The sequence below is a fragment of the Stereum hirsutum genome (assembly GCF_000264905.1).
Source record: "Stereum hirsutum FP-91666 SS1 unplaced genomic scaffold STEHIscaffold_1, whole genome shotgun sequence".
NCBI classification, from domain to species: Eukaryota; Fungi; Basidiomycota; class Agaricomycetes; order Russulales; family Stereaceae; genus Stereum; species Stereum hirsutum.
The window spans coordinates 2891944-2905124 of record NW_006763131.1 but is presented as its reverse complement, the minus strand read 5'-3'; the positions used below and the strand labels follow the sequence as shown (position 1 = coordinate 2905124).

The window sequence follows — 13181 nt, the reverse complement described above, 5'->3', positions numbered from 1 at the left end:
CTATGATTACACTGGTACCTTGGGCCCAGAGTTCACGACCCTTACCGAAAGAAAGTATAAATGAAGGTTGGGGCACTGAGTCTGTGGGACATGCCAGGGATCTTTTTGAGAAGCGCTGTATAGGATAGCATTACCATAGTTCGATCGATAAAAGATCGTAGCGTGTACGATAGCATCTAAACATAGACAGTCAAGGTAGTGAGATGCCCATCTGCATCAAGAGGAGGGCGCAGTGTGGGCCAGAAGACCGTCCTGCACGAGCAGCTTCTGCGTCTGCTTCTCGGCACCCTTGCCTCGGAGAACATTCTCAATGAAGTACTCTCCAGCCTGGCATGGCAGATAACTTCAGTCGGTTATGGTGTGCACAAAAGGAAAAGGAGACAGACCTTGTAGCTACTCCGCACAAGTGGACCGCTGGCAACGTAAAGGAAGCCCATATCCTCAGCCACCTGCTTCCACCTGTCGAACTCAGCCGGCTCGACATATCGGTCAACCTTCATATGTCGCTTTGTAGGTCGCATGTACTGGCCGAAGGTCACGACGTCCACGTTAACTTTTCGCAGTTCTACAAAAGTCAATCATACGATCGGTAAACGACGAGATTTATGGTAAAATTCAAGGCAATGACATACCTCGTAGAGCATCCATGACCTGCTCTTCGTTTTCGCCCACACCCAGCATGATACTGGTCTTGGTCACCCGCACACCCTCAGCCTTAGCACGCTCAAGCACACTCAGACTTCGTCTGAAGGTAGCCCTTCGGTCACGAACGAAAGGCGTCAAGGCTTCGACGGTCTCGATGTTGTGTGCGTAGACGTCCAGACCCGACTTGGCGACGACAGCGACGTGGTCGAGGTTGCCGTCCATGTCGCCGGTGAGCGCTTCGACCAGAATTTGAGGCGCTCTGCCAGGATGCATTGGTAAGGAGCAGAACGGCGTGATATAGGGGATAATACATACTTCTGCTTGATTTTCCGGATGGTCTCGGCGAAATGATGTGAGCCCGAGTCGGCGAGATCTGCAAGTGGTTATGCGAGTGAGGATCTACTTGACAAATGTCATGAACGAAATGGCATACCGTCACGGTCGACACTGGTCAACACAATATATCCCAAACCCCATCGACTAATAGCCTCTGCGGTATTCTCTGGCTCATGCGGATCAAGTGGAGGTGGTGTTCGTGATGTCTTCACAGAACAGAACCGGCAACCACGAGTGCAAGTGTCGCCCATCAACTGTCGACGTAAATTAGAAGGCGGTAAGCTGCGATCGCCCATGTCGGAGTACCACGCAAACATACCATGATAGTCGCGGTGGCACCCCTCTTGCCCTCCTCTGCCGACTCGCCCTCCTTTCCACCCCAACAATCTCCGATATTTGGACACCGAGCCTCCTCACAGACAGTATGCAGACCAAGTCCTCGTAATTCCTTCTTAATTTTCGTAAACGAAGGTCCGGTCGGAATAGAGGTCTTGAGGAATGAAGGAAGCCGTGGTCTGTCATATCATTTTCCGTTGGATACGCGAAGTGTAAGAGTAAAACACGACGAGCTGCGTACTGGCTGGTGTTTCCCATGACTACACGCTCGGGAACATCACCCGCAACGAAGTCATCGAAAGACGGTCCCTCGGACAAAGTCTGAGCAAAGTTACGCTTCCCGGGCTCAGAGCTGGATGAATGCGTGGCGAGCGAGCGGGTACAAGGGGGCACGGAGCGTTTCGACACGCGAACTGTCGCCGAGCGCAAGATTGAAGCCATCGAGTAATATAATAAGAAACGCAAGATGGAAGGGAAAGCAAGTCTAGGTGAATCAAATGTGAAGCTTTGAAACCAGGCTCGGACGAGCTTGGGTCAGCTTGGGTGGCGGCTCGTGGCGGAGCTCCGGAGGGCGTTGTTTGGCTACGGCTTCCGATCCAAACAAGCGCGCGGTTCCGATTGCGAACGGTCTTGCCACTTTCCTCTTCCGCCATATTTGCTTTCTTACAACAATTGTCTGCGCACGATGGCTATGAACACGCTTTCTCGACGGGAGGAGGACACCTTGATGAAGACTACTAAGGCTTACGCACTCAAAGAGTGTGACCCCATCGTCAAAGGTGCGTCCAAGTCAGCTCTTGTCTTCCCGAGTACAATTATAACGCAGCATTTCGTTAGAATTCGCTGAATGTGCGACAGGAAGGACTGTGACTGTAGCATGGGCGTGCAAGGATCATTACAAGCGGTTACAGGACTGCATGTATCAATAGTGCGTTCAAGAGACCTCTGTCCGCCTTCGTTTCAACTAATCCCTGGAGTAAAGCACGAATCCGGACAGTATGCAACTGGCCCGCGAGGAGTACCTGCGGATCCGGAATCAACAGCAAGCCTCACAGACACCTTCCTAGATGCTGTCGCCTCTTTGCCTCTTTGATCTCTACTCGGTTTTGTTGTATTTATACTTGAACCCTCTACTCTCACTCTCATCTTGCATCGGACACCACAAATATCATAATTATCATCCAAGAATACAGAACAAGAGAGCATATAGTATGGGACAAAGCAGACGGCCAATATTCCTCAAGCACAGAGCAGCATATCAGGCCCTTTTCGCACCAGTCACGGACAGCCATTGCGAGCGGAGAGCCAAGACGGACGTGATGACTCTGTAATATTGGTTAGCACCAAACCTTTTAACAACTTTACATGCAGACAAGGGACGTACCCGAAGATACCCAAGATGCCGTCGTTGAAGTTTACAAGGCCGACGTTCGCAGCCGGGATCCAGAGGTCGAGGATGTCGATCACGAACTGCTGTCGGGTGTCTGCACGAGCACTGCGCCATGATCATGGCTGAGCGGATCCGAATGAACAGGATTTTATGTGGGGCATTACCTTTCAAGAGCCCTCAGCTGCGACAATCTAGCGTTCTCGCCACCTATGTTCTTCTCGTTCATGGAACGAAGCTCATTAGCTTCTTGCGTCAATCTTCCTGCCTAAATTCGCGCCACCGCCACACCAACATAAACCCGTCAATGGCTCGCTGAAACAATGATGTTAGGATGAACTTACCTTGAAGACGGCATGGGTGATGCTGAATAGGATTCCGGCCAGCCAGAAGCGGTTGGCGGTCTTGTTGACTTTCTGCGCTGTCTCAGGCTTGAGCATCAGGAAACGGATGGAATTTGCCTGCAAAGTCATGCACGTTTAGCCTGCAGTCACTGTCGTTTCGAAATAGCGAAGTTACGAACCCAGACGATAGCATCATAGGTCAGATATCCGAAATAACCCAATTGTCTCGCGATAGTCAAGAGCTGCTCCTTGATCTCACCGGTGCCCTGCGATGCACGGAGAGCAGCCTGCAGATGTTCCACAGGTTTTCCAAGACGCAAGACTGAGAATTATTGAGGGCCGGACGAGGTTGAGCTATTGGAATGCAGCAAGTTCAGGCCCGAATTACGCACGCTTCCTCCCTGTGGCGAGGTGACCTTTCAAAGCGTTCCATCGTGAAGCTTCGAGCTTGTAGCCCCGGGACAAAAGGTACCAAGCAAAGAATCGAGCGAAGTATTGGACAGCTCGGTAGACCTTTGTTGATACATCCAGTCAATGATCTCGAAGCTAATCGCCACAGAGGTGAGTGCTGCACAAACCTTGTCCCGTCCGAGTGTTGTGGCGAGGACCTTGAGCGAATTGGAGACGGTTGGGTGCAAGATAACTTGGGATGCGACGATGGACATTTTGGTTCAGCTGTACTGTGGTCAAGTGAATGTAAGTTTCAGGAGAGGTTGTGCTATGGTAGAGAGGTCTAATAAGGTGCTGGTGTAGTCGGAGGCGCTCTTTCCATACTGCAATCACATGTCATGCGCGCCTACTCACGGTCAAACGCGTCGAGCGCGTCCGAAAACACGAGATGTCGATATTCATACGGATCGACCCAGACCGTCTCGGAATGTCGAGATAATGTTTTGGCCTATTTTGTGAGTTTTTCTTGCACAAAAGATGACTTTCTCATGAACGCCGCGAACAGAGACGCGAACGTGTCGCCATTCCGATTTTCCATTTGGCCAAGGATTCCTTCCGAGAGCAGCCGACATGACCCGCGCAGGCAAGGCAGCCTTCTCCGCCGTCAGGAACATACCCTGCTCGTCGTTCTCCACATCTCTTCCCTAGTCACCCCACACCCATCTCAGCCATGGCAGGCCTCAGGCTCCCCCAAAAGGTGCGTCTTCACCGTTCTCGATAGCAATAGCAGGTGAATTGATCCTAAAATACTCGTCCATGTGATTCCGTCCCTGCGCCCGCCGCCCGCTCCTCTGTCGTCCCAATGCGTATCGCACGGGACTGGAATCGGATTCGATTGCGGGTCTCAATTTGATCTGCTTTCGAACGACGTTTGTACATAGTCTTTCGCAGTTTCTTCTCGCTGGCAAGGCATAGTCTCTTCTAGAGCATTCTCAACTACTATTCGCGCTATGGTGAGTACTGTTACATCTGGACTTTTGGAATCACAGAGATTGAGGGTCTATCGGTGAGGGCAGGCGGAACAGACATTCAGGACGGAGAAGGATACGTTCGGAGACCTGAAGGTACCTTCAGACAGGTACTGGGGTGCTCAGACACAACGGTACGTCTCGGTGTGCACACCGGTCATGTCCGCGGAAAGCTCAGCCGAACCATGATGCTGTAGGTCACTGCAGAACTTCGACATTGGCGGACCTTCGGAACGTTTGCCCCCACCTCTGATTAAGGCTTTCGGTGTGTTGAAGAAGGCGGCTTCGGTGGTCAATGTTGGATATGGGATGGACCCAAAGGTTGGGGAGGCTATCCAGCAGGCTGCAGATGAGGTGAGCTGAAGGGTTAGCGCTCGATATCACATTCTAGGTACTAATATTCACGTATGAGTAGGTCATTTCCGGAAAGCTGATGGACCATTTCCCTCTTGTTGTTTTCCAAACTGGCAGTGGAACGCAAAGCAACATGAACGTGAACGAGGTGCGTTGGCGCAGTCCTCTGGATCCTAGTGCCGCCACTCACATGCCACTACGGAGCAGGTTATCTCTAACCGCGCTATTGAGATTTTGGGTGGGGAGCTGGGCTCTAAGAAGCCCGTTCATCCCAACGACCATGTTAATATGAGCCAGAGCAGTAACGATACGTACGTGTAGTTCTCTTCTCGAGCATATGGAAGTATTCATTGACCGTGTTGCATAGTTTCCCAACTGCGATGCATGTCGCCGCAGTGACCGAGATCGTCAACTCCCTAGTCCCCGCTCTCGAGGAGCTCCGCGATGCCTTGGATGCAAAGGCTAAGGCGTTCGACCACATCATCAAAATTGGTCGTACACATCTTCAGGCAAGTGTACCTTCACTCGACGGATCACACCCAAGTATTGATTTTGGTTTCCAATAGGATGCTACTCCTTTGACTTTGGGTCAAGAATTTAGCGGCTACGTAACCCAAGTTTCGAATGGGATTGATCGTGTGAAGGATGTACTCCCACGACTCAGCCTTCTGGCTCAGGGTGGTACCGCTGTCGGCACTGTAAACCTTCTACCTTAATGCGGTTGTAGGTCTCGCTCTCATCGTCTTCACGCAGGGCTTGAACACCAAGAAGGGTTTCGATGTGAAGGTCGCTGCTGAGATTAGCAAGATTAGCGGTATCGAGTTCAAGACAGCTCCGAACAAGGTACTTCCTCTAAAGTATCCACTGTATTACTATTTCTAATCGTTTTCTAGTTCGAAGCCCTTGCCGCTCACGACGCGCTCGTGGAAGCCCATGGTGCACTCAATGTCATTGCTTGCTCGTTCATGAAGATCGCCAACGACATTCGCTACCTCGGCTCCGGCCCTCGCTGCGGTCTCGGTGAACTCAGCTTGCCAGAGAACGAGCCCGGAAGCAGCATCATGCCTGGAAAGGTTAACCCTACGCAGTGCGAGGCCTTGACTATGGTCGCTGCTCAGGTCATCGGCAATCAGACTGTCGTCAGCATCGCTGGCTCGAATGGACAATTCGAGGTTCGTTGCATTCGCTTCTGCGAAACGATTCGATATTGATTAATGAATTTGTTTCTTAGTTGAACGTGTTCAAGCCAGTCATCATCAAGAATGTTCTCCAGAGCATCCGTCTCCTCGCTGACGGCTCGCGGTCGTTCACGAAGAACTGTGTCGTCGGTATTGAGGCCAACGAGAAGCGCATTAACACCATCCTCAACGAGTCTCTGATGCTCGCCACCATTCTCAACAGCCACCTTGGATACGATAGTACGCATTCTCGCCTGTCCTTTTCGCGTGGGCACATTGATCGCTGACAAACCACATGACAGATGTGGCGAAGTGCGCGAAGAAGGCGCACAAGGAGGGCACGACGTTGAAGGAGGCTACAGTCTCCCTCGGATTCTTGACCCCGGAAGAGTTCGACGCGAAGGTCAAGCCGGAGTTGATGCTTTACCCTGATGAGCCCTAGAGGCTGCTTCGGTGCTTTCCTTCCATCTTTGGAACTGGGTTCAGATATGAGATGTATCGTAGCTATATCAGTGTACGGAGGCGTGAATGCAGTCCAGAAACTAGATGCTATGGTCGTGAGCTGCAAGCTGCGACAGGCGAGTTGAAGAAACACGGAAGACAGAAGGTGGATGTCGCCACAGTTGCCACACCGCCCAGCAACTTCGCAGTGAGTTCCAAATTGGGGGTAGGATATGTAATGGCCCCGCAACGTGGCGTTGATATACATATTCGACGTACGTCGGTTGAGCGCTCGGACCAAGCTCCCAGGGCAAAACAAGGTGTCACAGCACGTTGCACGACAATAAGAGACCGTCGTCGAGGACAGTAGTGAGTACCCAGAAGACGAGCGAAATAACAAGTGAATATGTCCGTGTGGGGTATCGTGCGGCTCGCGTGCGCCTGCGAGTCGGCCGTTTTGGAACGGCGGATATCGCGAATAGGCGAGTCTGGCTGTGTTCAAAGAGGAAATAATAGGTTAGAATGCCTGACGCGTTCCCGTCAGATCTCCCCTGGGGCTCGCTATCCTCTCTTCTCTCCCCCCAAAGTCGTCCCCGTCGCCGTCGACGACGTCCCTCCCGTTCCCCGCAACGCCCCCACCCCGCTAAACTCGAACATACCGAATCTCTTCATTCCACCTAGAAAGATTTCTTCGTTGCCTTTTTGAGGGCATTTACGTCCACTGCCTCCTTTTTGATCCCACGCCCGACATTCGACGCTTGTTGACTGGTCATCCAGTGTTTCCGCCAGCAGTCTTGTTGCCCTCCTCGTCGTTCCTCAGACTCTATATCCACTTCACGTCATGTCGCTGAGCAGAATCTTGAATGACGACTCTGTACCTCCCCCGCACTCTATGCCCTCGCAGGTCCAACAGCAGCCATCTGCACCCCCTGCTGATCCTGCCCTGATGCACCCTCAACTTGACTTCCGTCCATCTTCTTCACCAACTCAGACACGACGACGCCGTAGTACATCCAAACGTATGCCCGACACTCCAGCATACTCCGACGTAGGAACCCCGGTGGAGGAGTCTCAGTTCAACTTCCGAAGGTATGACCCTGGCACTCACCAGTCCGTCGAGGGTGTCGCCACACCGTTGGATTCTGGATCAAGTTCGTTGGCGGACCACGACCGTATGCCATCGGAGCCGCTCACGTTCGTGAAGGATAGTGTGGAGGGTCTGAACGTTTCACCTCCAAAGAAGAAGAGAAAGACGAGGGAAGACGATGGAGATTACCAGCCACCGGGCACGCGACGGGTACGTTGAACGTTACTTGTTGCATTGTCTGGTTCGGTTCTGACTTGCTTGAAACGCTCGTGGCAGGGAACACGCCGTCAACCGATGCGTTCAACACGCCAGCCTCGCAGCACTGAATCACCCATGATGGATGGGATGACCACTCTGCATCGTATTGAAGCGCCAGTACCCCAAAGACCATTGACACCGACAGAAGAGGACCGTCGTTTGGTGTCGTCGGACTTGAGCGACTGTGAAGAGATTTACATGGGTGAGCTGGGATTGTACATGCTGGAGACGCAGAAGCGGAAGAGGACGGTGGAGCACTACTTTGAACAGACAATGCTCGTGAGTTGACTGTGTGCTTGATGTTGTGACCTGTTCCTCGCCTGACCAAACTCTTAGGATCAAAACTTCATGGTTTTGGACTCCCTTTCAAAACGTTACGCAGCAACCCTTGACCGCATTCCTCTGCCGCCACCGCCACCATCGCCCCCTCCTCCAGTCATCCCACAGCCGATATTCGAACAAGATCCCCTGTCACACTTGCATGCACGCTCTCCGACGCCATCTTACGCACAAGAGCCCATACTTCCGTTCGAAAACGGAAGCGTCGGACCGGACGATTTCGTCGCCATTTCCAGCAAGAACAAGGGCAAAGGCAAGGCTGTCGACTCTGCGAAGCGTCCAGCATCTCGGGCTGTCTCGGAGGCCAGCAGCAGTGATTTGGATGTCCCGATGGCAGCAAAGAACGGCCACGCGAACAAGAAGCGGAGATTGGGCAAGGACCTCGGAGACATCACCGCCGCAGTGGAGCAGTCCATCGCGGACGACCAACGTTCGACCGCGTCCATCCAGGAGATCGCGCCAAAATCCACTCCGACTGGCAAAGGGAAGGGTAAGGCCAAGGCCAAGCTGCTTCCCAGTCAGCCCACTCCTCGCGAGCAAAGCGTTGAGAGTATTCCCCCCGGTGCTGGAACACCGAAAGCGCGGAAGAAACCTGGTCCTCGCCGCAAGATCGATACCTTGCCACCTCAGACGCAAGATTCTCTCGGTGTCGGCTCTGGCTCTGCGGCTGCTTCTGTCTCTGGCGACGTTACTCCGGCTGGATCTCGACCACCTTCGCCGACTGGTACTGTGACGTCCGCTATCGTGTTCGATCTTGACGAAATCATTCCTCCGTTGAAGAAGGCGAAAAAAGTCGATGATGCCACCATGATCAAGCGCTTGAAGGCGTTGGAGGATGCTCAGAACAAGGTCTGGAAAAATATCGCCAGGAGGGAAGTGGCGAAGGTTCGTACCGTTTGCGCTTCTCAGAGAGGCTATTTACCTAGTCTTGCTCTTCAGGTCTACAAGTACCAGGTCATGGGCTACCAGAACCGGCTGGCTCAGCACAAGCGCATCGCTGAAGCGTCGTCTTTGCAAGCTCGCCGACCGTTCACCAAAACTCCGAAAGCCACGAAGGATCTCCAAGCGAGGAGTAAACGACTCATGCGCGAGATGCTCGTCTTTTGGAAGAAGAACGAGAAGGAGGAGCGGGATATGCGGAAGCGAGAACAGAAGGCGGCTCAAGACCGTGCCAGGATCGAGGATGAGAAGCGCGAGGCGTCTCGGCATGCGCGCAAGTTGGAATTCCTGATCAGTCAGAGCGAGATCTACAGTCATTTTCTTGGGAGCAAGCTCAAGAGTGAGTGCATCTACACATAGCAGATACTGCGGTGAACTCATATTTTTACATCAAATAGCATCGGAAGTCGAGGGCGAGAGTGCAGACCCAAATATTCAAGCTTCTGCTGTACCGGTCGGTGCTTCTCTCGAGGATGTCGAGGATGACAAGCTTCAGGACATTGATTGGGACAACGGTACGGTCCTTCGTGCCTCGTACTTAAAACTTACTCAGTGCTAATTCTTACCTCGTAGATGATACTACGAACATGCACCAGCATGCTCGGGCAATTGCCAAAGAGACGATGGAGAAGAACCGCTTGAAGGCCCTCCAATTTGACAATCAATCCGCTCTCCAGCGCAAGATGAACGAAGCCCAACGTCTAGCGAAGTCTCAGGCCCACATCCGCGACGAAACACCAGAAACCCTCGAAGGCGTGGATACATCGACCAAGACACTCGTTGACCGTAAGTTTTGCGTGACACGGAGGTTTACCGAACTAACACTGACTGTTTTCAGTGGACTCGGACGAGCTTAATTTCCAGAATCCAACGACGCTCACCGGTCAATTGACGATTGCGCAGCCGCGTATGCTTCAGGCAGAACTGAAGGGTTATCAGTTGAAGGGTCTTAACTGGCTGGGAACGCTCTGGGAACAGGGCATTAACGGTGAGTTCTGCGCCCACTGCACTGCGGCCACCTGTCGTTCTTTCTGGTGCCACATGTGGCGCGTTTCGGACATTGCCGACTGTGAACTCCCCATCGTGGCGCCTCAACTGCTCTCTCTTGCTCGTGCTGACATGCAAGTTTTGCTCGATTTCGTCAAGGTATCCTCGCCGATGAGATGGGACTCGGTAAAACTGTCCAGTCAATTTCGTTGCTTGCGCATCTCGCCGAGACACACAACATCTGGGGGCCCTTCCTCGTCGTGGCGCCGCTGTCAACATTGCACAACTGGGCCCAAGAGATCACTCGCTTCGTGCCCAAGTTCAAGGCAATCCCATATTGGGGTACTCCAAAAGACCGTCAGACTGTCAGGAAAGTGTGGAGTAAGAAGGATATGATCTATGACGAAAACTCGGATATTCACGTTTTGATTACCAGCTACAACATGGTCTGTTGTCCTCCTATTTAGACAGACATTGCACACCATTGACCATCCATTAGATCATACAAGATCAACAATACTTTCAAAAGGTTCGATGGGAGTATATGGTTCTCGACGAGGCTCAAAACATCAAGAACTCGGCTAGTGTGCGGTGGAAGACACTGCTTGAGTTCCAGTGCCGCAACCGCCTTCTGCTCACAGGAACTCCCATCCAAAACTCCATGCAAGGTCAGTGTTGATATGGACAGTATGCGCAAGCTTTTCTGACCCGCTGCGCAGAACTATGGGCCCTCCTTCATTTTATTATGCCGACTTTGTTTGACTCCCAGGATGAGTTCCACGAATGGTTCTCCAAGGACATAGAGAATCATGCCGAAAACAAGGGTAGCCAGTTGAACGAGCATCAACTCCGCCGCCTCCATATGATCTTGAAACCTTTCATGCTGCGTCGTGTCAAGCGGCACGTCCAAAATGAACTTGGCGAAAAGGTGGATATTTTGAATTTAATCAGGTTCGATCTTAGCTCACCTTCCCTCCACAGATCGAGATAGATATCCATGTCGACCTCAGCGCCAGGCAACGTGCAATGTATAAGAGCTTGCTGGCCAACGTTTCTGTGGCAGATCTACTCGAAAAAGCAGCGAACACTGCGGACGCCAACACCACACGCACTCTGATGAACCTCGTTATGCAGTTCCGCAAAGTATGGTTCTTCATCTCTGTTTTTGTCTTCGCACATCTGACGGTGGTCTTCGTAGGTCTGCAATCATCCCGAATTGTTCGAGCGCGCGTATGTCAAGGCGCCTCTCTCCTTCGCACGATTTGGGCAGTCAGGCCCTCTCAGTCGAGATCCGGATCCGCTCCCAGTCTCTTATTCGACTCGCAATCCTATCGAATACTCCATACCAAAACTTTTCTATAGCGACGGCGGCCTATTTGATGTCCCGACCGAGAATTCGCCCCATCACCGGGATGACTCCGGCATCCTGCGAAATCTCTTGAACATATGGTCTACGGATTGGATACAGAAGTCGTACTTCGAGGACGGTGAGTAGTTTCAACTAATCACTATACTCGTACTCACTAAGAGAATACCTAGTACAATCGCCTTTCGCCTTTCTACGCTTCCTCGACATGTCACCTGCGGAGGCCCATAGCCTCCACTTCTCTCCTTTGATTCGTAGGCGCCTCATTGGCATCGAAGACGAATTGCGGCGGAGGGAGGAAGACCCATATCGGTGGTGAGTTCGCCGTCGTTCAATGTTGCAATGCTGGATCCTTACTTGGGCTACGTAGGGGCCAAGACTTCGCCATTTCTTCAGTCGGCTCTGCTTTCCGTATACCTTCGAGGGAATCTGCTATCCCTTCTCCTCCATCTGAAGACCTTCCCGATCTCCGTCTCTCCGCATCATCTGCCTGGACGACGTCTTGCCTGTCAAGAAACATTCTGAAATGGTTCATCCCTCAGGCTATTGCTCCTCCGATATCCACATACTGCGCCGACCGCACGTTCATTGAGCGTCAGGCAGCTATACTGGATGGTCCACTGGAAACACTGGCCTTGTACGGTATGCCTCCGGCTCTCCAAGATTCCATCGAGGCCGTCGAGAATTTCCACAATATAGTGCCTGGTATACCTCCTCGTGGTCTTTTATCTTGCTCTCAGCCAGACCAATTGCCTCTGCCAACGATGCGGGTCCCGGAAGCAAAGAGCCTCATCTACGATTCTGCCAAACTCGCTCGTCTGGACGCTCTGCTTCAGGAGCTCAAGGCCGGCGACCACCGTGTCTTGATATACTTCCAGATGACGAAGATGATGGATCTCATGGAAGAATACTTGATCTACCGCCAATACAAGTACCTGCGTCTTGATGGCTCATCCAAGTTGGAGGACCGGAGAGACATGGTGATGGATTGGCAGACTAGGTTCGTCCGTCCTTTTTGAATCATTCAATGAGTGGTTCTGAATTCTATGCCAGGAATGACATCTTCGTCTTCATCTTGAGTACTCGTGCTGGAGGTCTGGGTATCAATCTTACCGCCGCGGACACAGTGGTTTTCTACGACCACGATTGGAACCCTTCGAACGACGCTCAAGCCATGGATCGTGCTCACCGTCTCGGACAGACTCGTCAAGTGACAGTCTACCGCCTGATCACGAAAGGAACCATTGACGAGCGTATCGTCCAGCTTGCTCGAGTCAAGAAGGATGTGAGTATTGTCTCTTCCTACATGCCTTACAATGTCTAATCTTGCGTGTCAATCCTCAGGTCCAAGATATCGTCGTTGGTAACAAGAACTTCTCCGAGGCCAACAAGCCCAGCGACATCATGCAGCTGTTGCTTACCGACGAACAATTGGCGAACGCGGACTTGGGTGGCCCATCTACCAAAGCTTTGGGCAAGCGAGCAGCTCAAGCAGGTGGCGCTGACGCGTCACGGGAGATTTGGAACGAGGAGGGTGATGAGTTCTTTGGTCCTAGTGGTGGGATGGGAGATGAGAATGCCAATGACGGAGATGCCATGCCAGTCCCAGAGTCCACACGGGGCAAAAGGGGAAGAGGAAGAGGGCGAGGGCGTGGGAGAGGGCGAGGGCGCGGTGCGAGTCGAGGTCGAGGAGAGTCAAAGCGGGGGAGACGAGGAAAGTCGAATGTTGATTCATGATTATGTTTTGTCTGCATCGTCCGTCTCTC

The 13181-nt window shown here is 52.3% G+C and overlaps 5 protein-coding genes across 5 annotated transcripts; 3 read left to right on the top strand and 2 right to left on the bottom strand.

Moving 5' to 3' along the window:
* Positions 1-105: 105 nt before the first annotated feature.
* Positions 106-1835, bottom strand: STEHIDRAFT_117636 (Lipoyl synthase). The gene is made up of 7 exons (XM_007298937.1): positions 1559-1835; positions 1301-1496; positions 1079-1235; positions 961-1018; positions 633-904; positions 387-565; positions 106-327 (listed from the first exon to the last, which is right to left on the bottom strand). Exons 1-7 carry the CDS (start codon positions 1756-1758, stop codon positions 217-219), a joined length of 1173 nt encoding a protein of 390 aa, XP_007298999.1. The 5' UTR covers positions 1759-1835; the 3' UTR covers positions 106-216.
* Positions 1836-2008: 173 nt separating this feature from the next.
* On the top strand, positions 2009-2246 carry STEHIDRAFT_46087 (uncharacterized protein; the record flags this gene model as incomplete). Its single annotated transcript, XM_007297898.1, has 2 exons — positions 2009-2096; positions 2155-2246. The coding sequence occupies 2 exons, from the start codon at positions 2009-2011 to the stop codon at positions 2244-2246; spliced, it is 180 nt and encodes a 59-aa protein (XP_007297960.1).
* A 220-nt stretch (positions 2247-2466) lies between these two features.
* On the bottom strand, positions 2467-3748 carry STEHIDRAFT_143974 (peroxisomal biogenesis factor 11). The gene is made up of 7 exons (XM_007298936.1): positions 3627-3748; positions 3441-3561; positions 3228-3370; positions 3049-3165; positions 2872-2972; positions 2702-2812; positions 2467-2642 (listed from the first exon to the last, which is right to left on the bottom strand). The coding sequence occupies exons 1-7, from the start codon at positions 3711-3713 to the stop codon at positions 2576-2578; spliced, it is 747 nt and encodes a 248-aa protein (XP_007298998.1). The 5' UTR covers positions 3714-3748; the 3' UTR covers positions 2467-2575.
* Positions 3749-4155: 407 nt separating this feature from the next.
* On the top strand, positions 4156-6541 carry STEHIDRAFT_117634 (fumarate hydratase). The gene is made up of 12 exons (XM_007298935.1): positions 4156-4195; positions 4380-4451; positions 4515-4600; positions 4664-4820; positions 4882-4968; positions 5028-5131; positions 5188-5329; positions 5387-5518; positions 5574-5663; positions 5714-5992; positions 6052-6238; positions 6301-6541. The coding sequence occupies exons 1-12, from the start codon at positions 4169-4171 to the stop codon at positions 6438-6440; spliced, it is 1503 nt and encodes a 500-aa protein (XP_007298997.1). The 5' UTR covers positions 4156-4168; the 3' UTR covers positions 6441-6541.
* Positions 6542-7871: 1330 nt separating this feature from the next.
* Positions 7872-13152, top strand: STEHIDRAFT_45975 (uncharacterized protein; the record flags this gene model as incomplete). The annotated part of the gene is made up of 15 exons (XM_007297890.1): positions 7872-8063; positions 8121-9008; positions 9063-9402; positions 9461-9577; positions 9636-9848; positions 9901-10050; positions 10209-10495; positions 10549-10717; positions 10769-10977; positions 11031-11192; positions 11248-11536; positions 11589-11727; positions 11786-12415; positions 12469-12700; positions 12760-13152. 15 exons carry the CDS (start codon positions 7872-7874, stop codon positions 13150-13152), a joined length of 4410 nt encoding a protein of 1469 aa, XP_007297952.1.
* Between the last annotated feature and the right edge of the window lie 29 nt (positions 13153-13181).

Excerpts from the sequence above, each read along its gene's own strand:
- STEHIDRAFT_117636 (XM_007298937.1), bottom strand. The coding sequence starts at position 1,758 with ATGGCTTCAATCTTGCGCTCGGCGACAGTTCGCGTGTCGAAACGCTCC. Across the intron at positions 1,019-1,078 it reads GACCAGTGTCGACCGTGACG|ATCTCGCCGACTCGGGCTCA; the intron begins GTATGCCATTTC and ends AACCACTTGCAG. Across the intron at positions 328-386 it reads TTGTGCGGAGTAGCTACAAG|GCTGGAGAGTACTTCATTGA; the intron begins GTCTGTCTCCTT and ends CTGCCATGCCAG.
- STEHIDRAFT_143974 (XM_007298936.1), bottom strand. The coding sequence starts at position 3,713 with ATGTCCATCGTCGCATCCCAAGTTATCTTGCACCCAACCGTCTCCAAT. Across the intron at positions 2,973-3,048 it reads TCACCCATGCCGTCTTCAAG|GCAGGAAGATTGACGCAAGA; the intron begins GTAAGTTCATCC and ends GCGCGAATTTAG. Across the intron at positions 2,813-2,871 it reads CAGCTGAGGGCTCTTGAAAG|TGCTCGTGCAGACACCCGAC; the intron begins GTAATGCCCCAC and ends ATCATGGCGCAG.
- STEHIDRAFT_117634 (XM_007298935.1), top strand. The coding sequence starts at position 4,169 with ATGGCAGGCCTCAGGCTCCCCCAAAAG. Across the intron at positions 4,452-4,514 it reads CAACTACTATTCGCGCTATG|GCGGAACAGACATTCAGGAC; the intron begins GTGAGTACTGTT and ends CGGTGAGGGCAG. Across the intron at positions 4,601-4,663 it reads TGGGGTGCTCAGACACAACG|GTCACTGCAGAACTTCGACA; the intron begins GTACGTCTCGGT and ends ATGATGCTGTAG.